This window comes from Paralichthys olivaceus, chromosome 16, assembly GCF_024713975.1.
Source record: "Paralichthys olivaceus isolate ysfri-2021 chromosome 16, ASM2471397v2, whole genome shotgun sequence".
NCBI lineage: Eukaryota > Metazoa > Chordata > Actinopteri > Pleuronectiformes > Paralichthyidae > Paralichthys > Paralichthys olivaceus.
This window is the reverse complement of record NC_091108.1, coordinates 2,332,275-2,357,939: the sequence shown is the minus strand read 5'-3', so window position 1 is coordinate 2,357,939 and position 25,665 is coordinate 2,332,275. Positions and strand designations below refer to the sequence as shown.

The 25,665-nt window shown below is 45.9% G+C and overlaps 1 protein-coding gene and 6 non-coding genes across 7 annotated transcripts; 6 read left to right on the top strand and 1 right to left on the bottom strand.

Annotated features, from left to right (window-relative positions):
- Nucleotides 1-854: 854 nt before the first annotated feature.
- LOC109642131 (frizzled-8-like) lies at nt 855-3,618 on the bottom strand. The gene has a single exon (XM_020106811.2). It carries the CDS (start codon nt 3,423-3,425, stop codon nt 1,677-1,679), a length of 1,749 nt encoding a protein of 582 aa, XP_019962370.1. The 5' UTR covers nt 3,426-3,618; the 3' UTR covers nt 855-1,676.
- A 15,321-nt stretch (nt 3,619-18,939) lies between these two features.
- trnay-gua (transfer RNA tyrosine (anticodon GUA)) lies at nt 18,940-19,027 on the top strand. The gene is given in 2 exon segments: nt 18,940-18,976; nt 18,992-19,027. It is a non-coding gene; the product is annotated as a tRNA-Tyr (tRNA).
- A 264-nt stretch (nt 19,028-19,291) lies between these two features.
- On the top strand, nt 19,292-19,379 carry trnay-gua (transfer RNA tyrosine (anticodon GUA)). The gene is given in 2 exon segments: nt 19,292-19,328; nt 19,344-19,379. It is a non-coding gene; the product is annotated as a tRNA-Tyr (tRNA).
- A 727-nt stretch (nt 19,380-20,106) lies between these two features.
- Nucleotides 20,107-20,194, top strand: trnay-gua (transfer RNA tyrosine (anticodon GUA)). Its single transcript is given in 2 exon segments — nt 20,107-20,143; nt 20,159-20,194. It is a non-coding gene; the product is annotated as a tRNA-Tyr (tRNA).
- Nucleotides 20,195-20,575: 381 nt separating this feature from the next.
- Nucleotides 20,576-20,663, top strand: trnay-gua (transfer RNA tyrosine (anticodon GUA)). The gene is given in 2 exon segments: nt 20,576-20,612; nt 20,628-20,663. It is a non-coding gene; the product is annotated as a tRNA-Tyr (tRNA).
- A 476-nt stretch (nt 20,664-21,139) lies between these two features.
- On the top strand, nt 21,140-21,227 carry trnay-gua (transfer RNA tyrosine (anticodon GUA)). The gene is given in 2 exon segments: nt 21,140-21,176; nt 21,192-21,227. It is a non-coding gene; the product is annotated as a tRNA-Tyr (tRNA).
- A 2,072-nt stretch (nt 21,228-23,299) lies between these two features.
- trnay-gua (transfer RNA tyrosine (anticodon GUA)) lies at nt 23,300-23,387 on the top strand. The gene is given in 2 exon segments: nt 23,300-23,336; nt 23,352-23,387. It is a non-coding gene; the product is annotated as a tRNA-Tyr (tRNA).
- The last annotated feature ends 2,278 nt before the right edge of the window (nt 23,388-25,665 follow it).

The following is a 25,665-nucleotide window of genomic DNA, read 5'->3' as shown; positions in this document are numbered from 1 at the left end:
TAAACACACTGTGCAGTGGTTTTTAAACATTTTGAAGAGAAGCAGTATTTTCTCACACTGGAGGCAAAAAAAACTAGACCCTTCTCATGCGCCCTAGCAGCCATTACGCACGGACCTTTCCCTGGATAAACAGACCACACACACACACAGACACTACGGTAATTAACTTTAAACACGACAGACGTTGTGTCAGTCTGCAGTTACAAGTGTGCACATCCCCGCTGATGTCTTAATGATGACACTCAGGCGATTGTACCTCGAGGAACCTGAGCTGCCAACCTACAAGTCAAGTTACAAGTATTTAACGACATTTAAATTGCTGCATGTTTAAATTATAGAGAATCTAAATGTTTGAGTTGTTTCTTCCAAGTTCTTGTGACAAACTGGATGAATAAGAGGAAGGAAAAATCTCCCTCCTGATGCACATGTTCCAAAAAGTAGGAAAACCAGGATGCAGTTGCAGACCTGGTGAAGTTAATTCACTTCATTGTATGTTAAATGTGACACGTTTAGCTCGGATCAGGGGTTTTAAGAAAGGGCAGGAGCCTGGAGCCCAGGGAGCATTAAACTGAGAGGACCACCTGTGGTGTCTCCATTGCCATGATGATGTTGTTCCCCGCGTCTCTCAGCGTGAGAACCTGCAACTCAGCGGAGGTTTACAGGAGCTTAACTATCTCACATGTGGCCCAACAGGCCAGCTACAACTCTGAGTTACATATAAATGAATCCGTCTCTGCCAGAAGCTTTAAAATCCCCCACCACCCCCCAGGACTGTGCGCTCTGGCACAACAAATAGTTTTTTACCAGGACACAAGTTTTGTCGACAATGACCAGGACGCACCAGGTGAAAAGAATTCCATAAAAACTTGTTTTATTCTCAAAATAAAATCTTCTATCAAAGTGGAATTATACATATTTACAATCTCATAAATTTCCATATACAAAATGTACAATCTATGTACACCAATAATTATATAAATACACTTTACGCGCTGATGCAACCCGTATATGAGACAGTATTAAGGCATTGATTAGTGTACGTGTGGAGAGACAGAACGTGGCTCCGGTTTGGATCCAGAGCAGAGAAACTGTGGAGTTTGTGTTTTAAGACACAGCGGTTCTTTCTTTACAGTGAGAAGAGCTTCAGCTTCACCATGTAGCCTATCGACAAAAGGGATCTTGTCAGCTGTGCGCATTCAATTAAGCCCAGATGAGGCTCTGCATTCTTAGTGCCAGGTACATTGTTCTGCAGCTCACAGCCCCATTATTTAAGGAGAAGCCATTAGGCTTTCATTAATGAGCTAATTACAACACGCTGATGGACAATCCCAACACAATTAGTCAAACCCCCCCCCCCCCCCCCCCCCCACCCCCCACCCCACCCCCTCTATTCAAACATAAGGACGTCATTTGGATAAGGCAAAGGACGAGCACTTCCCCAACCTGATTTTAAAACTTTCAGAAGCAGAGTTCACATCAGGAGTGCTCACGACCAGGATCCCATGAAACCTGGCATGTTTGGTGACTCACGTGTAATAATTTAACAAATAAAAACTTTTAAAATCAGTCCGTCCCCCTCCGCCCCCCCCCCCCCCCCCCCCCCCCCAAAAAAAGAGCTGGTATCCGCTGGTTCTATAGTTTTTTCTTTTTTCCGTGACAAGGGGTAAAAGATGCAATCAAACCCGAGACAGAGGCATTTGTTTGGGGCAGGAGACGGAGCTCGCCGTCCCGGACCTCCAGGTCAGTCCCGTGCTCACGTCGCTGTACATGGAGCCCGCGGAGGCTTTGCTCCCCCAGCAGCACCGCGTGCAGAAAGTCCTCCAGGAGTCCAGCGTCTTCCCGGACCAGACCCAGGCCCCCGAGGTGATGCCCACCAGGAGACACATGAAGTATTTCAGCATGAACACAGCGTAGTCCGGCTTCTGCCTGCTCGGGTCCGTCTTACACGTACAGTTGTGCGTAATCTCCCACGTCTGCTGGTTGTGCTGCTCGTAAAAGTAACACGCCACGATGACAGTGGCCGGGACCGTGTACAGAACCGTGAACACTCCGATCCGGATCATCAGCCGCTCCAGCTTGTCAGTCTTGGTCCCCCCTTGCTTGATTACGCTCCTGATCCGGAAGAGTGACACGAAGCCGGCCAGCAGGAACATGGTGCCGATGAACAGGTAGATAACCAGCGGTGCCAACACGAACCCCCGCAGGTTATCCAGGTTCTGGTTTCCCACGTAGCAGATCCCAGCCACAGAGTCCCCGTCCACGGAACTCAGAGCCAGAACCGCTATGGACTTCATGCTGGGGATGAGCCAGGCGGCCAGATGGAAGTACTGTGCGTAACTGGCTATAGCCTCGTTCCCCCACTTCATCCCTGCGGCGAGGAACCAGGTGAGGGAGAGAATCACCCACCAGATGGAACTGGCCATGCCGAAGAAGTAGATGAGCAGGAACACGATGGTGCAGAGCGCAGGACCCGTGGTTTCATAGTGGATGTGTTCCGCGCCGTTCTCTCGGTTGCACGCCACTTCCTCGTGTCCGGCGATCAGTCTCACGATGTATCCGACTGACACGAACATGTAGCAGGCGGAGAGGAATATGATGGGGCGCTCCGGGTACTTGAACCTCTCCATGTCGATGAGAAAAGTCGCCACGGTGGCGAAAGTGGAGATGAAGCACAGGATGGACCACAGCCCGATCCAGAAGGCGGTGAAAGTCCTCTCCTCCTGGGTGAAGTAGGGGTTGTGGCACGGCATGGCGCAGTTCAGGATCTGTCCCGTCTTGACGCGGTTGTGCAGCGGGTGGTTGTCGCTGGTCACCGGCACCATGGGCGCACGGCAGAAACAGCCCGTCTCGCACGGTGGAGCTGCCGGTTTGAGTTTCCCGGGGATGCCGCGACCATAGCCGCTCTTTTTTCTGGGATTGAACGGCTTCAGGGGCCGGTTGGTCGGCTTCACCACCACCGGGGAGGCAGTCGTGGTCACGCTCCGGTTGTAGTCCATGCACAGCGTGTCCTGGTCTCCCTGCTCGGGCAGCAGCTCGCACCTCATCCGGTCCGGCCACGGGAATCCGTACTGCCTCATGAGCGGTGCGCAGCCAGCTTTGGCCCGCTCACACACGCTCCTGCACGGCGGCAGCGGCTTCTTGTAGTCTTCCAGGCAGATCGGCGTGTACATGCTGCACAGGAAGAAGCGCAGGTCCGGGGAACACTTGATCTCCACCAGCGGCCAGAACTGGTGCACCTCCAGGCCGGCTTCGTCCTGCGTGTCGTGGTTGAACTGGTTGGGCATGTAGGTGTGATTGTAGCCGATGCCCTTGCACAGAGGCACGGAGATCTCCTGGCACTGGAGCTCCTTGGCCGCCATGCAGTGCGTCCCGTGCCAGACCAGGGTCAACAGCACGCACCATCCCGGGACCATGCACCGCTCCATCGTGGTCGTCTTTTACGCACGGCGTCCTCGCGCTTTAACCCAGAGAAGCTGCTGGAGTCATATTAGAGCGCAGAGAGGTGATGGTGGATCTTCCACACACACTGTGATTCTGTCAGTCTCTCTCTCGCTTTCCCTCTCTTTCTGTCTCTCTCTCTCTCTTTCTCTCTCTCTGTCTGAATGCTCTATGGATGGAGGGTGTGTTTGTTTTTATACAGGGGCAGCGAGGACACTCCCCCAGCCTGGGCGGGGATGGGGAAGAAGTCAATCCACGACTCATTCTATAGGTGTTTGTTTAAAATGTTCACCCTGGAGGAAGGGTTATAATCACATTGTCTCTGTTAACACACACACACACACACACACACACACACACACACAGACAATGCAAACACAAGGAGGAGATGTAATTAGTGCTGCAGACAATATGGAGTAAACTGTCATTAACTCAGCCTGTGTAACTTTTTTAAGCTGAGAGGATTTTCTCAAATATATTAGATTAATTAAATTATCATAATCATTCAATTAAGGGGGCAGACTCCTTGCATTGAAATATTAAAATGTATTGATTTTCCTCCACGTTAAACTTTGATCGTTACAAAACATTTATCTTAAATAAGCTTTTATTGTTAATTCTCACACGTTGATTTACATTTCTGTTGTTTAAAAGTCCTTCCAGCTCCGCACATGTCACTTCAAGTTGTTTCCGATGATTTCATTCGTGCATCTTACAAAACAAGAAAGACATTGTCAAATCATTTAAATATTAAATTATCAGAGTCCTCGTTTGTTGTCGTTGTTGTTGGGGGGGGGGGGGGGGGGGGGGTGTCAAAGGTGATGCAATTATCCAAAACACTAAAAAAAATGCTTCCTGGGTTTAATCGACTTGAGCTCTGCCAGTTCTGTCATCATGTGTTTACAGACATTAACTCATTTGGAAATGTTCCGAAAATTGGGTGCGGACATTTTCTGTACTTTGTCATGAACGCAGCAGGAGAACGTTTCTCTCCTCACTTTAGTGTCGTGTGTTTGACTTCTCCTGCTGTACGTTCACATGGGCTCACGTGAAATCACAAAGGTGGCTCTGACAGCCACACAATGAAGGTCTGACGCCGTCCGTCAATCACCCTCCGCTGGAGTGACTGACCGACAATTCCCTGTGAGCGTGGTCGTGCGGCCTCGGTTCGACAGTCGTGTGAAGGAATGAGGGGAAACATGCTGATGTAAGACAGTGTGAGAGTATGTCTGAGAACATACAGGGGGAGTGTGTGTGTGTGTGTGTGTGTGTGGTAAGGGAGTTTAATGTGGTCTTGTTAGCCCACAGCGGGGGGTTGTCTTGGACTAAAGGGAGGGGGCTGTTTATATTAACGCTGGTGCCAATGTTTCACTCAGAGCCTGCTGAGCCGGCGATTACTGCAACGCACCACCAGGCCCAACAAACAAGACAGCGTGTGTGTGTGTGTGTGTGTGTGTGTAAACAGTGTCCGAGCTCAGCCCAAAGAGAATAAACTGATACAGGCAGATGCAGAATTGTGATAGCACTAATTAAAGTCATTCACACCTCTTATTGGATTCATCAGCTTCAAATGGAGCTGAGGCACAGACGTCTTCACAATCCACAGGTTTTATCACAACTAATTAGCTGCAAACTCCATATTTGCCGAAGGATGCTCGTGTTAGCTCATTCAAACGCCGTCATCTCGGGGTAAAACAGACACTTCCCTATAACGGAACGGAAATGTTGAACGAATAACGTGAAACAAAATAAAAAGGGTGAAACATTAATAGTTTCTCTCAGTGAAGCTCATTTTATTAAAGTGTCCAGCATTTTAGTTTTACTCTCACAGCAGCAACGTGTCCTGTCAGAGCAGGTGGGACATTTTCCTCACGTTGGAATGACACGCCTCAGACATGTGTGCCAGTGCCGGTACGTTCTGGGCCCGATCCCGAGGCCTCACGCTGGGCAGGGCCCGCCTCCAGCCGAGCTGTGACCCCCCGCAGGTGAAAGTCTGAGGAAACAGGCGCCTCCCTCTCCTCCTGCCCGCGGCGAGGAGAATAACAGGCCGAGCATCGGTTGCACCAATCGCTGTCTATCGGAGTGGAACCCGTATTGATTAACAAGGCTGATAGAGTCGGCGGGCCCAGCCACCAACTGCCGACTACGCCTCCCGCCTCCTGTGAGCGGCGGCGATAGTGGGTGTAGAGTTACACGCTGGCCCCCTGCATACCAAATTTAAAAGGGGGGAAATGGAATTACTGCATCTGTTTAGAAGTCAATTTCTACATTCTCCAGGCTGCCCACCCAACCACTCCTCTATCTAACCCCCCCCCCGACTCTCCCAGGGCTCTCAAAGTTCATGGCGAGGGAGGGGGGGGGGGGGTTCTCACAGAGTTACTGAGGCATGCTGGGGAACTCTGAAATGTTTGTCTTTGTAGCCTCCTCATGGGAAGTTTGTTTCTGTGACATTCTCAAACTCCTTCATATGTAATATCATGAGCTGTTTATGAACATTGATTATTTATGTGTGTGTGTGTATATGAAGGGGGGGGGGGGGGGGGGGGGGGGGGGGGGGGGGTAGACTCCACTCAAATACATCCACTATAAACAAAGTACAAATTAAAAAACACAAAGTTTTCATTTCAAACCTTCAGTTCCTCCTGAACATCTTCCTCGGGCTGAGTTGAGTTTCTTATTATGCGGAGGACGTCTTTCATTTTCATTTTCAGGCCTTGACCAAGAAAAATGTGAGTTCCCGCTCATGCGTGTGTCGGTTCTGCTCCTGGTCAGTGATGGATGGAGCGTTCCTGCCCTCCGTCATTCCACAGGTTAGATTCCTCCGCTGTTAGCCGTGTGTTTATTTAAAAAAACGACTACTAATTAGTCTGACGTGGGATGTGAGGCTTAATGCAGTCACCCTTAACGCCACACACACACACACACACACACGCGCCCCTGACAGTGTGTGTATTGTATTGACTCACCTTCCTTCCGCTCATTAACCAGAGCAAACACTGACACAAAACCCTCCCATCCAATCAGTCTGCTGCTGCAGCAGGATGATGACAGGTCTGTTAACCAACCTCCTGAAACCACACAAAACTAAAACCTAACGTCCCCGAGCTCTTCTTAGGTTTAGTTCCACAAACGTGTCATGAAGGTCGAGTTCATCTCTCTGGTTTAATTTAAAGTAGAATGGAATGTTTTATTTGCTATAATTCGATTTGGTGCTGTTTTTGATTTTTCGTGAAGGAGATAAAAATAAATGACTGAACGCTGAATATTATATGAACCAGAGGATCTGCTGCTTTAACAACTCTGTTTAAAAGTTTCCTGCTCAATATATTGGAGATAAACTCTGTTAATAACCTCTCAGTGTTTTGAACTGATCTCAGTTCAGCTTCACTGTCTGGAGCTGACTGTGACAGTTGAAGCTGAGACTCTCAGTCAGTTCCACACTTCTCTCACGCAGAGTCACTCAACCAGCAAAACGAAAAAGAAAAGAAAACACGGTGACTCTAATCACAAGATATTTTATAAAAGTTCAGCTTAAAAACACCAGGAAACAAATCTCAACTCGGCTGGAGTGGAACATACCACGTGCTCAGGTGGGTCTGGGGGTGACTAACACACGTGAAGGCATTTAAACAACACACAGCGACACATGTGAAGGTCATGTAACATACAAAGTTATTGCTGAAGCCCCGTGCAGACACACACACACTCACATGTGCACCAACTTCAACACACACATGCTCACCTGTCCCCTCTTCACAGTGTCACTGCGCAAGGAAAAAACTTTTGGACATTTGGGTCCGAACAAGTTTGTCGTAAAACATTCAGTTGAGGGGAGGAGCCTGAGTCAAGCAACAGGAGGCAGAACGAAATCACGTTTTTTTATTCAACAACAACACCGACGTCGGCTCTTATCACCTAAACGTTCAAGTCTTTCCATGTTGACAATCTTCACCTGCGTCTTTAAGTTGCATGGCTCCTCTTTTTCATCCCGAGATGTTCGAATTCATTTTATTTTTGCGTCTGTCGCGTGTTAGAAACATCACAAAGTGTCTTACATATGTAGAAAAACACCATAAAACTAGTAACTAACAATATATGAGATAAAAATGAGAATGCACGTTTAAAACCATAACGATGTTCAAACATGAAAACACGTCTCTGTGTCTTTTTAAACGCGTCCTGTCATAAAACTGAAGCCTTTTCTTTTCTCAGGAGATAAAACCAGCTGCTGGATTCTGACCATTTGTCTGTGTTTGTCGCCCACACCCTCCGTAATCCCTCCACACTGCAGTTTAAATTTGGAGGGTGCCAGCCCCACACTGAGGAGATTATGGTGAGTCCTTCTAAATTGCCACTTGTTCTCCCGGCGTCATTAAAACCCTGGAGCGACAGGAGGCCTGTTCTTAAATGGCTACCGCTGGAAACGGGTATAATTGCGCTCTTTCTTCAGCGAGCCATGACGTTCTCCTCGTGGCAAACACGCTCCTCCGGCCCGGCTCTGCTCCTGCACAGACCCGAGGATTCATTAGGAGCCGCGACGACAGCCCCGGAGCTCGGCGGACTCCGAGCCGCTGGCTGTGTTTTACGAGCGGCTCTCACCTCAGAGGGAGCTTGTCAGCGAGGCGGTGCTGATGGCAGAAACAGTGACGAGGCGGGAGACGCAGCCGCGTTGAAAGCGATTAGTGTTCCATTAGTGTTTGGCCTCCGGGAGCGAGTCCCGGCCAGAGACCGAGGTGACACACCGCAGCTCTCGGTCGTGCCTGGTGCGTCACATGTCATTTTAAACTCATTAACTCTGCTCCGGATTGAGCAACATGTAATTAGACAAAGTCAGAGCTGTTGAATGTGATTAACTTGAAATCTACTTCATGACGCCGGGTGCCAAACGTTCACACGCAACAATCAACTATATCTGCGATATTTTCAAGAAGCTCGTAACGAGGTTGTATTCCGCAGAGGAGTTGAAAACACGTGTAAGTGATAAAAGATGTAATTGACGCAAATGTTGTTGTGCGACTGAAATTAAAGTTAAATACACAAACACACACATCTTAGACTCCAGAGCTGCGTTTTTAACTCTGGTCCATCTGAACGACATGTCGTCCACTTCATCAGATGAAGGCGTCTTCAGCATTCAGAGACATCAACTTCCCAGAAGCCCTGAGTGTAAATGTTTTAAAAAGAGTCAAGTAGCCGAACGTCTCTCGTGTCCTCTGCGTCTCAGGGAGCTGGAGACATGGAGGTTGCCCTCCTGTCTTTTTCCTCTCTATGTCTCTGGTAAACCTGTTGGCCTCTTTCTGCCGCTGTCCTCCCGCCTCGGAGAGCTCGGAGCAGCGGAGCTGGAAAAACCATTTAGGACGGATATCAGATGATGTGCAGCTCAGGCTTAAAATAACATGTACGCAATGCATGAGTCTGAGGGCTCGGCTTATTTCCTGGAGGGTTTTCGTGGCCTTGTTTCCCTCATTTGGTAAGAATCTGACTAATATACACATTTGTACAGACACACACACACACAAACACACATCTGCAGGGTAAACACTCGAGTTCAAACACTCCTACACAAAAATACACACATCAAGTGCTCCCTGCTAATATTTACTCATGTTAGCCCCTGAAGTAACAGCTTCCTCTGCATTCACTCTGTGTGTGTGTGTGCGTGTTTGATAAATGACAATTTAATGGTTAATATACAAGATCACATGTCTCCCGGGTTGCACGCAGGTGTTTCTGAACAGAAATGAGGATCATCCGTCGGTTATGTTCACGTCTCTGACTGTGTTTACGTCTGCGAGTCTCTCGGACGCGTCCGTTGCTGCTGCACATCTCCAGTGGCGAGCGCTGGCCGCTCTCTGGATTCAGAGAACGTACCTGAGCCGTCGACACATTCCACAGGAAGGTGACGAGTTGACCTTGACCCAGACGAAAACCTGGCAGAAGCCTCCACCCGCCCTGTCGACCCACCCAAATCTGTCAAACCCCCCCCCCCCCACCCACCCACACACACACACACACACCAACAGTGACAGTAAACTGTGAGCGCCCCCGCCCACCACAGACAGACAGGAGTGAATTATTGGGGTGATCGTTGGTCGATGTGGGAGTGAAGGAGGAGGAGACGAGACTGTGAGAGGAGGTAAATGAGTAAGGAGGAGTGATAGGGGTGGGGGGGGGGGGGGGGGGGGGGGGGGTGGGGGGGGGGGGGCAGAGAGAGAAAGATTTCATTCATTGTTGCCGCTCTCAAGGAGGAAATGACATCATCGCTGTTTGTCTGGTTTTTTTTAGCAGGATTACTCAAAAACTTTACTCAGAGAGTTTAGTGGACGGCTGCGTCGTCCCCCGGAGGAAGAACTCATTATTAAATAATCGTGGAGAAAGAAAATATTCCCATTCCCGCTGAAGTGACTGTGGTGTCTCCATCTTCTCCAGTCTGCTCTCCAACTGGTGCGACTGGCTCACACAGTAAATGATTATGTGACAGGCGGAGCGCGTGTTTATGACAGCTGAGTTATCTCCCAGGGAGCACTGCTTCCGCTGAACGACATTCCTCAGGCTGGACGTGCAGCCCCAGTACAAACTCCAGGTATGTCACTTAGCGATGATAAAGCGCTCGGCGGAGCGCGATTAACCTTATCTCTCCTCTAATGGGTCTGACAGCAGGTGCGTTTGGATGCAGCCGTCGACAAAGATTGCGGCGGCGAGAGCCCGCATTTGCGAGATAGAGCTGTCAAAGGCTAACCAACCCGAGGAGAGATGGCTGTGGATGTCCAGACGCCCAGAAAAATGTCAGTCTGATTGCATTCCACCGTAATCCAGGACCACAGCGTTTTAAATATTATCATTCAACTGACCTGGTTTCAAAATGTTGCTGACAGATCGTACGGAAATTATATTCTACCCACTTGTTTAAAGAAAAATCCTGGAGTCCTTCAAAAGGTGTTTCTGTGACTGATAACTCTGCTAATTGTGGACAAGTCTTTAGATATAAATCTATATTTCTGCTGCCGGGAGGACGGAGAGTCTTCATGCTTCCCTCTGTTTCCCTGCTGCTCTGTGGTGGACATTTCTTGGCGGCGTGACGAACAGTTCGGCCCCTGAACTTGGCTGCAAAGGTCACGGACGGTTGAGAGGGCGAGACACTCCTTTCCTTTCTGTCAGAGAGCGCTCGGGCGCTTATGGCGCAGACGCTCTACATTTAGAGACAAAACCCTAAATACATAAACCCTTTTCAACCGTACAGCGCGCAAACATTTCATCCTGCCCAGACAACAACCCACTAATCTTGGGCACGCTGAAGGTAACTGTTTAGTTACCGTGGTAACGCCGTGTGTTGTGGCACTCCGCAGCGAGGACTATATAAAGACGTGGGGATTTAAATCAGTGTTTACATTGCAGGAAATGGATAAATACTATTTGACACGGTCTCTTGAAATTATGTAGGCTCCGAGCTCTCGTGGCTCTTCATGGATGACAGCAGCTGCAGAGGCCTTCTGGGTAAACCGACCATTACACTGACCATCTCTGGGTTCGTCATATAGCTTAAACGTATAGATCTTTTCTCTCTCAGCGAGCGAGCGTCTGTCTCTGAAATCACGACTGAAGCCTGACAGAGCAGCTCCCGCACGTCTCTGAGCGTCTGTAGCCTCTGAGCGTTTGCCAGAAAAGCTTTAATTCTCCAGAGTACTTAAAAAACAAACAATTTGTCTCTGGGGATTTTAGGCTCGGATGTGAAAAACATTTTTCAAATTCTTGGTACCTGATTATTTATTCTTTTACCTGCAGAACGAGTGACACAACAGACGCTTGACAAGGAAGGATTTTTGTTTATGTGATGGATCGTCAGGAAAACGTCTAAAGCAACCGTGAGCGGGACCGATGGGTGAAAATGATGGAACTGTCTATTTCCTGAAAAATTCCCACTGGTGACTGAAGACATAGCTTTAAAAAAAAAAAACACGAAATAATTCACTTACTTGTTTTAAATGAAGACCCATTAAAAATGAGAGTTCTCCTGAGAGATTATCGGTTCATTAAAAGTCTCAGTTGGAGGCTTAATGGGCACAAAACTACCAAATGAACAACACATTCAAAATATCTGATATCTGCAGTTTTGGTTTTACTGGGATCACGTGCCAGATTATTTCTCCCCGAGGAGCCGCAAGCATCACAACTAATCCTCGGAAAGAACATAATTATTTGACGACTCTTCCGAAACCAACTCAGGCCTGTTCACTCTATTCACTTTAATTTGAAAAGGCCATTTATATTGTCCATTAACGCTCCGAGTCACAGCTTTTGCAAATGTCCCCTTGATATTGTTTACAAGTACATGTGTGATTGTAGGCTGGACCTCTCCGCGCAGTAATCCCACTGGCTCGCTGCTGTGGCTCTGGCGCGGAGCTCGGAGTGCGGCATTGGGTTTCGCCGGCGGGTCTTTTGACCGGGCTCACAGGGGATGAGTGGAGATCCTGAGCGCTGCAGAGGCACTTATGAAGGACGCACATTGTTGCCAGCCCTGGGGAGAAAACTGAGCAGTCTGGCAACACAGGCGGAATTTCCTACTGTGATGTTATCTCACACGAGACATTTAGCTTCGGCCAAATGAGGGAGAGGGAGAGAGAGAGAGGCGAGAGGGAGGAGGGAGAGGGCAGAGGGGCAGACAAAAAGGGGGACGGGGAACGATGGAGGAGGGAGAATATAGTGAACGACAGATGGAAGAAAGGAGAAGAGAGGGTATGCACCTTTCTATCAACCTGGTTTAATGCACATGTTCCTCGTGCAGAGTAAACCCTGAGTGTCGAAGCTTCGTCCGTTCCTCTGTGAGACGACACAGAACAAACCACACGGAGCAAGAGCCTGAGTCAGATTCAGCGTGTCTTCATCACACAGCGATTATTTACACTGAGCTGGAAATCAGAGGTAGATCCTTTAATTTCAATCAAATGTAGTTCGATAATAAACAGATCGTTGTCCTGGTTTGGCAGCTTCAGTTTTTCGTAAAGAGCCCAAAATAACAACATCAAGAGATCTCTACACTTTTGAAAGTGTCACATTCAAACTGTCCAACACTTTACAACTTCCGCTGTATTATTTGAAAACCGACGAGCATTCCACAGAGCGACCTCTGAACCCGTATTAGTGCTTATGACCTTTGTAATGTTGGATTTAACCATTTCAGTCATCGGCAGAAACCACAGTGTGAATATTGTATATATTCTGTGAAAACTGTTTTCAGTGAGGGGTTGATTTTTATACAAATAAAATGGGGAAAAGTAAAGGTACAAGTGTGAACGAGGTACAAGTCAACAGTCCGAGGTAGTTTTAATAACTTTCACTGACTCAGAGGTGTCAGTCGTAAGTGATTACTCGTTAGAACCTGATGTGTCTGAAGGTGTAAACCACAATAAACCCACGTTTACGAGGATATTTATGATGGTTGTATTTGTTCCCTGTACTTTGACGATCAATTATAGAAGAGATGGAAAGAACTCAGGTGACAACACTGTCTTAAAATAAGATATCGTCATGAATCATTATCATTGAATTATCATGAAAACGATATTTATTTTTTTAATTTGCTTCCTTATTATAAAATTATCTCTGAGTTCAACCAGAGTTCAAAGAATAAACAATATAAAAATCCCCACAAAGGACTGAAAATAAAGCTCAATAAAAATTCTGCAGGACTCAGATATTATCTGTCTTATCTCTGATTGGGCCGTGAGGGGGTTAAAGTGACAGAATCCAATAATAAATGATCTGAATTGCCTGGACTGCAGGAAGCGCTCAGCAGACTGGTAAATGTTTGACACTTGTTGTGCAGGCTGAACGCTCGGTGAAGCCGACGGCCCAGCTGCAGAGATTTAAAGATTTCCAACGCGGGATAATGATTAGCGAAGGGCAGGCTGTCCCGACACCTTGACTGTGGCTGTAAATGAGGAGACTGTTTTCGAAAAGATTATTCAAGAGTCTCAACAAGTGGAGAATCTAATCTGCAGCTCGTTGGGGGAAAACACTTTGCTGTAAATTTAGAAAAGACTTGATGTGTTGCTGAGGTATTTTTTTTGTTTTTTTATTTTGCGACGTGTCAATCTTGATTTTTTTTTCAGCGGGTAAACATCAAAGTTTCAAAGTGTTTACCTGTTGTGAAGACGTCTGCTGCAGCCAAAGAGACAGAGAGTGACATGTGACGGTAACTGATCCTGTGGTTTTATGAAAGTGTATCACAGAAGCTGCCAAGGGTTCATCTGTGCAGGACAACTAAAAAAACATTTCAAGCAACTTTAAAGTCATTAAACCAAAAAGGAATTCCACAAACAGCCTCCCTGCCCCAGCTCCTGAGTGGAGTTCTGGATAATGATTACCGGCCTGTGATGACTTCTCATGCAGACGTTGTTAATGTTTTCTCACGGAGTTCACGGCACCAGACAGAGCTAATTGTTGTCAGCGAGAATAAAGTGTCTGAGAGTCGGTGTGGGACGCTGCAGTCCTCCGACAACACGCGTCTGTAATCATTTGAGGGAGCCCACGAGAGGATGCAGCGCAAAAAAATGTCCGATACAAATATCTCATGAGGAAAAAGAGAAGCAGCACATGAAGAAGAAGACGCTGACGAAGGCATCAACCTGGAAAGTTAGACGTCCTGTCTTCTGCTGATCTTATCTCGACCCTCTCTGAGTTTATACATTAACAAACACAGGTAAATCAACACAAACCCACAAAGTACATGGATGCAATTCAGAGGTGTTAAAAAAACTACACGAAACTACAAACCTGTACTTTTACAGTGAATGTGATGGTTGTACTCTGAGACCTGCCTCTGCACTGAGCCGCCACCAGATCTAAATGAGTGAGGGAAATCAAAAACGTGAGCGATTAGCGAACTTTTCCTGTAAAGGCCACGAGAGTGAGAGGTTCGAAAAAATCCGCTCCAGGAAACATCCACACTTGACATATGACCTGTCAATCTCAGTCTCAGTTTGACCTGATTAAGCTGATGCAACCAACAGAGAGCCACCTGAAACTGACGGAGACGTGTTTCACTTTGTTCGTGTCAGAGTTTGTTATTCCAGCAGCAACAGGCTGACAGTCACATGAAGGCAGCTCCAAAAATAAACCATCTGAACAGCTCTTTGAAACACGCTCTCACCAATGAGGTGAGATAAGTTCACTCGTTTCCAGAACAAAAGAAGTGGAATCAAGAAACCGTGTTGCCATCACGTGGCGTCATCTCGGCCCCTGAGCAGTGGTCGTATGCGCAGGAACATTTTCTGAATAATTTGTCTTTTGAAAGCAGCGCGTTGGTTTGATTAAATCCATTTTATTCTTCATGTACACCGCTGGATATATATGTACAGGACATATTACAACAACTCAATGACTTCAAAAACACATGGGTTTAAAATGGAGAGCACCAAACTCATGATAGCCGTCGCAAAATGAGTGGTGCCAATTATTACCAGTTAAATAGTACCAATTAAATTAGATTAAAACTAAATTTAATTTAATAAGATGGTTAAAAGTAAAAAAGTGAAAATGAACCACTTGAACTTTGGTGTAAATGTCACTAGTTTAAATGTGGTAAAAAGAAATCAGCTCAATTATCTGGTTACTTAAGCTTCGGCCACTTACCTAGCATTAGCAGCTAATTGACGCAATCATTGGAAGGACAATAATTAGCTAAATTAACTTTAATTGTACATTTTTGGGTAAAAGAGTTAGAATCATTGTCAAGGTATTTCAAATGAAAATCAATAAAACAGATGATTTTCATTGCGTCTTTGACGGAGGTGATGCAGCCTCGACCTCCATACGTTTGCTCGTAATGTTGACGATCTAGTTATTCCAGCTCAAACAGCGTCCATTGTGATGTGAATGGATACTTGTTGCCGTGCGTTTTGAGTGAAGAGGCCCGGTCCTGGTCGACTTAGCCGTGTGACACGCGATAGGGTCCAAATCCAAAGTGGAATGGCTGCAGGCTTCAACCTGCGCTTAAGAGGGTCACTGCCGAACAAAGGGGGTTCAGTCACTCGCTGAGAGGCTGCACTCACCGAGAGGAACGTGGGGCCAAAGCACTGAGTGTGTGTGTGTGTGTGTGTGTGATTGGGAGCGAGCGAGCGAGCACGCTGCAGGTTGGAGTTTCAATTCAACAAAACGGTTCTAGAGGAGAAACGTCTGCCTCGTCTGTTTTAAACGCCATGCCTCATTCGGTTAAGTCTTGACCGCATGTCTTAGATTCCTCCATCGGAAGATGCGAGGAGAGAGCGGAAATATGTATTTAGTGAAATGAGCCGTTCTTCTCTGATGACAGCGGCGCTGCTGCGTCAGTCTAACGGCTCCTCGGGGAGTTTTTCTGGCTCAGAACCTTTGTTTGTTCAGATGATGTGACACTGCTCCGATGATAAAGGTGGTCAGTGGCTCCTGGGTGGTACTGACGTGTTTTATTTACATGACATCCTGAAAAATCTAAAGGTTCAAACCTGCGGTATTTCATGAACAGACATATATAACATAACAGAAAACAACTTAGAGCAGGAAATTAAGCAAATCAGTGAAACCTGAGCAGCTCCGTCTCGTCACTGAAGCCTCGTCCAGAGACGCACTGAAGTCTGAACAGTCTTAAATGTCAGAGTCAGCTGCTCCGAGCATGAAGGAAACGTCCAAGAGAGAAAATTCACAGTGAGCGAGTTTCTAACACGCAACACACGAAACTAGAAGAACACAAATATCTCAGCATGAAAAGTTTTTGAGCGGAAACTCAACTAAGTTAATTTACCGTATATGACGTGTGTGTGTGTGTGTGTGTGTGTGTGTGAGGCCGAACATTAACTGACATTGTAAAATTGTGAATGACGATCTTTTGAAAAACAGTTCAGACACTTTTAAAAGCCTTTTTATTTATTCATTTTAATCATGTATTTCTTCTGTGTGTCACGTCACACCTGCCATCTCTCCTGCTGGGTGTGCACCGTGAATTCTGCCCAGAATGCAGCATCTCTCCAGAGAACTGATTGACGTGAAGTGTTTCGTTCGGTCAGCGATGTGTGTTGTCTCAGATATTCCTCGTCTGCGAACATCACTCGGAGGCTCGGCTTCTGCGATAAAGTCCCCCTCTCCAATGAGAACGCTCCGAACAATATCTCCGTTATTCTTGAGGAATAATACAGTCGATGCTCCCATGCTGCAAATCTTCAGCTGGAGTTCCAAACTGTTGTCGTCCCTGTTATGTTGCTTCCCACACAGTTTTGGCAGAGAGGCTCCACAGATTCAAGAATATTCTACTTCTTGAACCGAACGCCGAGAGCCAAACCTGCGGAACATAGCGGCTGCCATCGGCTTTTCACTCGGCCTGGCACGCATCATTCAAAGTCAGGCCATTTCCCACGCCAAATGGGCTTAGAGCGCTATGAAAAGAACAGACGAGAAGAAAGTCCTGTCAAGTTTTTCCACTTGGTTTTGTTCTCTTCTTCTGCTCCTGTGTTTTTTCACCTCAGTATCTATTTGTCCCCTTTTCTTTTCTCTTTCTCCCTTCTCCTCCACCTCCTCCTCCACCTCCTCCCCTCTCCTCCTCCTGAGCAAGTCTAACATGTCATTCTTAGTCTTTTGTACCTGCAGGCCTTTTTCCCTATTGAACTCCCCACCCTCTCCACTCCTTTGGCTCTCCCTTTCCCTCTCAGGGGCCCAATTATGAGCCGGCATTAAATAAAAACATTTATATTTCTCCGAAAAAAAAGGCTTCTCTCTGTGCTCTCTCTGGACAATGAGGGCTTGTGATTCTCCCCTCCCTCCCGCTCCCTCTTTCTCTCTCTTTCTCCTCCGAGTGGCCATTCACTGGGGGTCTCTGTCTCCCTTTGTGATTGGCTCACTCCAGGACTCCTAGGGGGCAGTAATTGTGTCTCATTAAGTCTTACAGTAGTCGTGAGGGGAGTGTTGCAGGGTGGGAAGTGAGGGGGAGTTCGCCGCACAAGGCCCCGCAATTAGAAATCCCAGAGAGCTTGAATGGGAGCCCTAATCAGGCCACAATAGCTGGGGCTCCCTGCCATTTAGGCCAAAAAGGAAGTGTTGCCATTGTACAAACACACACACACACACACACACATGCAGAGAGACACGCACACCAGGAATGCATGCAGCACAGCGGGGATGGATGTACTTGTGTGGTGGCGTCATCCCAGAGGCCAATTTAGGAAGATGGGGGGGGGGTTAAGAGAGCTTTTCACTGCCTCAGTCACGGCACACACATTCATGCACGCAGAGGGTCATGCACACACACACAGGTGCAGACACACACACACACACACCCATGCACACTTTTCCATCCACGTCGAAGCTAAAAGAGGTCTCATTAGTGATGTTCAGGACGAGCTGGGAGTTTGCGCTGTGTTTGCTCATTTGTCGCCCTGTGATTCCTCCTGCTGCTCACCGGAGCCTCTCAATTTTTGTGTGAAAAACAATTTCTGCAAGAAGCAGATTCCAGCGGCGTAATAAAATCAGCACGCTGTGTTGTGGCAGATACATAAATAACCCATGCACACCGTCTCGGTGGAAATTGAGTAAATTTCAATGAAATACAAAAAAAAAACTAAAAAACATACAAATAATGATATTCCACCACCATCTGTCTCTGAAAGGGAAAAGCATTGGAAAGTGAAAACTTTGCAAAGCCTTCCTCTTTTTTTTTATCTCATAATAGGAGCAGAAAGTGGGTCTCTTTTTCTCCGTTTATCTGTGTAGCGTTCCCAGGAGAAACAGTGGCTACACCTCCTTATCTTTGTCACCGCCGAGTGCTGCAGTGGATTATGAAGTGGATTATGCAAATGCCTCACAATATATTCATATTAACAAAGGTTGAGGTTCATGCGCCCGTGCCCGGAATTTATGAATACGCAAATAATAAAATAAAAGAAGCAACTGAATTGGCTGGAATGTGTTATCATTTAATGAAATGTACTTGGTTCACACAGTATTGTGCCGTGTTGTGGCTCATTTGTTAATTTGTTGAGTTGGCTGCATCTGTAAAATGTGATATCCAATTTAGCTGCTTTTGTTTCAATTAATTTGGGGTGTTTTAGTGCAGCTCGATAGCTGATATGCCTGTAGGTATTACACATGGATAATTGTGTGGATTTCTCCCTTACGTTTTTACTCTATTGTATCACGGAAGACAGGATTTTCTGTTGCATTGTGGGAGTTTACTTGATATTGATCCAAATCCAGAATCCTCATCGGTTCATTGTTTTTAACATGAGGTCAAGTTTTGGTTTCTGTGCAAAAATCTTGTGAAGCTGAAATATGGATCTGAAGCAAAGGCCATAACCCAGCCTCCACCATGTCAGTAGATGGGACCAACGTACGTTTGGTTTTAATTTGATGTTATAAAAATGGGCTGAATCTCACAATCGGTCCTTGCCACCTAACGATCACTTATTATTCCTGCTGCAAATTATGTCACAGATATCTGGATCTGTACATTTCTATCAAGTACATCATTTATGTTTCGTCCCTTCGATAGCTCAGTTGGTAGAGCGGAGGACTGTAGGTGATGCACGTTGACATCCTTAGGTCGCTGGTTCAACTCCGGCTCGAAGGAGGAGTTTTTAACAACTCACAAAACAGAAACAGCCGTTCACAGTCTGCTGAGTGGCTTCTTTTGCAGGTGGAAACATGTGTCTGACTCACTGGATAACAACAGGCGTTCACACCTTCAGTCAGGATACCTGAACGACCCAAAAATAGACCAGGGAGGTAATGAGCTGAATGTTCGGCATAGTGACTTTCAGTTTCAGAATCTCTCTGTTTCTAACCAGGATATGTACATTTTGAAAAAATAATGGCTCACTCAGCACCTTCCATCCCTTCGATAGCTCAGTTGGTAGAGCGGAGGACTGTAGAATACATATGAGGACATCCTTAGGTCGCTGGTTCGACTCCGGCTCGAAGGAGGGACTCTTTTACAGGTTTAACGACTCACGAGATAGAAACAGCCGTTTCAGAATCTGCTGAGTGGTGACAAGCAGGTGAACTTAGAGCACCGGGTGGCTCATCACCTGCAGGGAGGACAAAAATGAAGGTCGTACAACAACTAATCTGTTCTACATTCAGCATGTGCAAACTGAATTTACAGCTCATCCTCCAGATGGACTGGATCTGGGATTTTGAACAAGCCAGAAAGACTTGATTCAGTGAGTTCCAGGACTGGATGAAATATGTTTGAAAACAATTCAGTTCAATTTCTGGATTTCATCTTGTATTTCACACTGAACAGAATATAATGACGTACATGTAACTGTATAATTATAATCTGAGGTCCTTTCTCTGGTAGTAAGAAGACTAGAGATTCAGGGCGCAGACATCGAGCTGTGAAGAAATACTGAGATTTCAAATATCAAGTCGTCTGTGTTTGGGAAGCAAAGCAGTTCACAGCCACTCTGTCGTCCTCACAGATAGAGGTTACAGGTTAAAGTCACAAGTTCAAACCTGCAGACTGTGTGGGAAGCTGGGTGTGGAGACACTGTCTCGTCTTTCAGCAGCAACTGTTACAGTGTCCTTCAGCAAGGCATTCCACTGGCAGCCGAGCGAAACGGAAAAAATTACGAAGCTGAGTATCTTCACATGACGGCAACAAGAAGTTACAACAACAACAAACAGCACAGAGATGTGGTTGTACACCCTTCGATAGCTCAGTTGGTAGAGCGGAGGACTGTAGGAGAGCATTGCTGACATCCTTAGGTCGCTGGTTCAACTCCGGCTCGAAGGAGGAGGATTTTGAAGCACTGACACTGTGTTGTCACATTGTTCTGATGTTCTCTACATTTGTGAATACATATAACATGTGAAGCTCTTGTGGAGAAAATGACAACAAACATTTCCATGCACACTGGTGCAGCTACATGAAGGGATCGTTTTCAACTTATTTTTTACTTGAGTCTGAGCAAAGGTTCATTATTTTGGCTGCAAGTGGTAAATCTTATTTTTGCAATCCCTTAATCATGATCCCATTCAACTCTGTAGGTGAAGCTGTTACAGAGAACGTGCCGACTTCTCATTCTGTCATTGCTGTGATCAGCCATGTGAAGACGTTTATATTGTTTTTACTAAGTTTCGCATGAACTGTTTTTGTCTGAAGTAAAGTTGCATCCCTTCGATAGCTCAGTTGGTAGAGCGGAGGACTGTAGAAGGCGTATGAAGACATCCTTAGGTCGCTGGTTCAACTCCGGCTCGAAGGAGGAGGCTTTTAAAACTGTGACCTCACATTGTTCTGATGTTCTCTACAATCACAGTTAGTAGCAGGGCCCATCAGTAAGCTGGTAACCTAGAAGACCATTTGTGAATATGGCCTATACATATAAAATGAGAAGCTCTTGCAGAGAAAATGACTGAAGGTTCTGCCTCCACCAAGCATTTCCATACACACTGGTCATGAATTGAATCGTTTGCAACTTTGAACACATCTTTTACTTGAGTCTGAGCAAAGGTTCATTATTTTTGCTGCATGTGATGAATCTTATTTTTGTAATCCCTTAATCGTGATCCCATTCAACTCTGATTTAAAGGAAGGGGCTCTTGTAGGTGAAGCTGTTACTGAGAACGTGCTGACTTCTCATTCTGTCATTGCTGTGATCAGCCATGTGAAGATGCAGCTTAACTTTTTGTTTTTTCTAAGTTTTGCCTGACCGGTTTTTGTCTGAGCACTGGCTACATCCCTTCGATAGCTCAGTTGGTAGAGCGGAGGACTGTAGAATACATATGAAGACATCCTTAGGTCGCTGGTTCAACTCCGGCTCGAAGGAATTTTTTTTGTGAGTGAAGTTTACAGATAAACCAATAAAACAAAGTGATGCACTTCTACTGTGTCCACTTTACCAAGTGTCCCCATAATGTCACAGAATCAGGCTTGTGAGGAACTCGTCATTAGCAACTTTGTGTTTTTCTTGACTTGGATCTTTGTTTTTCTTTGTCTCCATTTTCTTCTGCGAACATTGAATGACTAAGTTTTGCTGTCATGGACGCCTCAGCACGGAGAACCCCCCCCCCCCCCGAGCTTCCGAACGTTCCTTCCCTTGCTCTCTCTGTTTTCTCACAGGTTCACTATCAGTGCCAGTCCCACTGTATCATTTTCCACAGTGGGAATGATTTGCCCACACATTTTCATGACCTCATGCCAGATTACATTACAGCTCCCTGTGTCTCTGTGTGCCGGGGCTGAAAGGATGACCAGCTCAACCAGTATGACTGGGAGCTCTATGTGTTGCAGGGCAGTGTAATGAGTCTTCGGGCGGCGCCGGCAGCGGCAGCAGCCCAAACGAATCTCACGACTAATTAGTGTTGACAGCATTTTAGGCACAATTAATGACAGTTGCGTCTCTTCTTCCTCTCTCACCCAATTGTAGGTGATAATTATTGTTTGGGACCTAATTTACACTAATAATTAACAGATGTATGCTAACAAATAGGCTTACTTTATTCTTTGCAAATCCCTGCACCATTGTATTGTTAATTGGGCCGAATGTAAGCAGATACTACATGCCCCCCCCCACCCTCCTCGCAGCTCCTCTCTGAATACAGTCCTAAGCCTCTGAATAAACAGCCTCGACCTCAGGAGGTGTGTTTCTGCTAAAGCCCAGATTGAGTTTTGCATCGTTAGCTCAGTTAAGCAAAGTGAAAAAAGACCATTAACTGTTTGTTTATTACAGCAGACAATTAGAATAGATACAGATCGTTTAAATGTTAAAGGATGTTAAGTTAATGAACGTATATTGAGTTGCTCTGCACCAAATCTCTCATCTGTTTCCTCGTGTTGTGATGATAAAGCTAAACAACACTCGTCTATAATGATCCTCGTTGTTTCAAAGCGGCTGTTCCGAAGTGTTTCACAAATACGACACAAATAAAAAAACAACAAAACAAAACTTTAAAGACAATTAGTTATGATCAAGGACAACTAATGATATAATTCAACATCATTTAAAAGTAATGCAAAAGAAAATGATACAAGAAACATGAGTATTAAGTAAAAGTATGTTTTGAGGTATGACTGCCTGGATAAAACATACTAACTCTTCTTTCCAGATAGTTTTGTTCTTTACCAAGTTTTGTTACAGCAAGATTATAAAATGTTTTGAGATTATTTATTTCGTGCACTGTTTTTTTTTTTTTTTTTTTTACATCTGCAGCACCAACATTCAGAGCCTGCAACCTGAGCAAATCCCTTAAAACCCCCTCTTAGTATTCCTGACAATCCACAACAATGTGCCATGTGAGTCTGTGGCACATTTCCACCGCGTAGATTCCCAAGTCACAATAAAGGCATGAATCAAGCTTGTGACGGCTATTTGTATGGAGTTTCCCACCCTACCACAGAAAGGGGGCTTAGCAGAGAGGCAGCGTGTTGTAATTGTCTCTGGGCCGGGGCCACCCGTTCCCCCTCGCTGTCCCACTGTCAGTCAAACAATACAATGCTGCCTCCTACTTCGTCCCCAACCCCCAACCTATTTACCAGGCCGGCCCCTCCCTGCTTTCACCACCCACTCTGGACACAAGGAGTGGTGACATGGTGTTTTTTTAAGCGGTGAATGTGGACTATTAGTCAACAGCCGGGCCACGATTTATTCACAGGCGAAGTCAAGTCAAGTCAAGACACGGTGGCTTTGCATAAGCACGAGGGCGAAGGACATGAATATAGAACAACATCACGAGCGTGTGGTTTTCAGTTTTAACAAAGGTGTTCATTTTGTTTCACACACAAGCAGCACAAGAGTCAAACGTCTCCACATATAAACGTAGCATTGTATGTTTATTCTACCACAGTATATATATATATACTGCTAATATTTAATTTCAGTGTATAAAGTATGTTTCCATCCCTTCGATAGCTCAGTTGGTAGAGCGGAGGACTGTAGAATACATATGAGGACATCCTTAGGTCGCTGGTTCAATTCCGGCTCGAAGGAGGAGACTTTTGCGGCAGAAGATTCCATCCACACCCCAGCATTCCCGTTGAAGCAGTCAGAGGGAGAGCAGAGTGAAAATCACTGTTTCATCCTCAATGTGAACAAATACATCTTCAGAGGTTGTAGCTGTTGCAGAGATGAGAAATGAAGCGTGAAGCCGATGCATGATGGGAAACAGCCACCACAGAATTCATCTCACAAGAGTCGGTGAAGCATTTAAATGACCTTACTGTCATTCACTGTTTCCATTTAATAATTTCTTGTAAATACTAAATGTGTATAACTGTAAAACCCATTACCCGACGGAGGTTGTTTATTTTTGTGCATTACGTTTTTTCTAACAGGATAGCAACTGTCACAGTCCGATCGAGCTGCAGCTGTGGGCTGGAATCAGTCAATATGAAATCAGTATTCAGACACAGCAACAGAAAGGGTTAGTAGAACCACAACATGGCCTTGTGGGTCCCCGGGGGGCCCTTCTCTGAGTTTTTGGCCATGGATCCGTCCAATCAGAAGTGAGCCTGACTTTGCAGACTGATGTCTCTGTGCCTGAGCCCGCGTGAACAGCGCCTGCGGCCATGCTGACCGGTAGACAGGCAGGAGTCAATATGGCTCCAGGCTAAAGCATCTGGGAAGACAGCAACTGCTGCTAAGTAGTCATGGCTACATTTTGAATGAGGAATTACATTCATGCTCTTTTTTTTTCCAGAGCATAATAATGAGTGACACAACTTTAAATCTCCAGATCATTCATGGGACGTGCAGCAGAAGAGTCCAAGTGCACGGTCCAAGCTCCAGTGTATAAATCATCACGGATGACAGATAAATGCCACAACAGGAAACAGGAGCTGAGGTCGAAAGATTTGCATGAAGCCAACATCGATTTTGTGTGACTGCAGGAAATAACTGTCCTGACAGTGACCTGGCGCGCAGCACAACCGCACGGAGAAGTGTCCGTTTGGCGAATATTCTGACTGACAAAGCAGAAACGGTTGTTTTAATGTTGTTGCTTAAGAGCGAGCACCTGTTGTAGAGGAGGGAGGTGGATGTGGGGAGCGTGTGTGTGTGTGTGTGTGTGTCTGTGGGAGTTTGTGTTGTAACTGAGGCCATTGTGTTCTCATCATAAAACCAACCTCCACCTGAACAGAGCCGACATCCTTTGGTCGCTGGGGGAAATGTTCATCTTACGGTACAATAGGAAAAATAAAGAAAGAGGAGGAGGATGGTATGAGATAAAAATCTGTGTCACCAGGACACCTTAAGAGGAAGAACTAACCGGAACAACATATTAATCAATGTCTGAAAAAGTAAATGATCCAGTCCAACTGTCAAAATTGGAAATAAATGTGAATGTGGGGGTCAGACATGGAGACGATGAGGCCGCTCCTCCCTCAATAGATTGGTGTGGTGGAATGCTAACGACGGTGAATCACAGGTCTCCGGTCAATGTGCTGGAGGGAGTAAGGAAGTGAGGAGACCACCCAGATCTCCTCCCCTGTCTCCCTCTGAAACACTTAGCAGTGTAATTATATGGGAGTGACTTGAGAAAAAAACACTCTCTGTGCAAATATGGATTAAGGCCCAGACAGATGCTTGTGTCTGCGTGCCGCTGAGCAAGCATTACCAACACAACACATCCTACTCGCCTGAAACACAGGAGGTTATATAAAAATGCAGAGGGGTAGTTTGAGTGACAGATCTGGATTCTTGAAACGAGGTCAATGGTCATTCTTCATTACCTTCGCCAAGGAGGTGATGTTTCCTCCTCCTGTCCACTGGTTCGTTGATTTGTCAGCAGGATTCAGCAAAAACTACAGTTCAGATTTCCTTAAAATTCATGGAGGGACGTGACATGAGCTAAGAAAGAACTCATTTAATTTTAGGGCAGGAATGAGATGGGACATATTTTTTCTGGGGATATTTTGACTTAATTTAGTGACTTGATCAACGCCCACTCCAAGGAGGCGTGTTTTACATGTGCACCTGAAAGAATGATGTGTGGGGAATAAAGTTTGTCTTATTATCAGCAGCGTTACACAAAATTAACTAATTTATCATGAAGTGGATGAAGAGCTGGAGAACTCATGTCAAATATGTCAGTGCTACTGGATCAGACTACAATATTTCTTATGAAACTGAAAACATGGCAAAGAAGGAATCCTCTCACTTACTAATACAGATGTAATACTGGACGTGAACTTTATAAATAGCTTGTAGCTAAGAAAGAACTTGACCTCAGTGCTGGCGACGTGTCCTCGTCTCTCTCTCTCTTTCATGA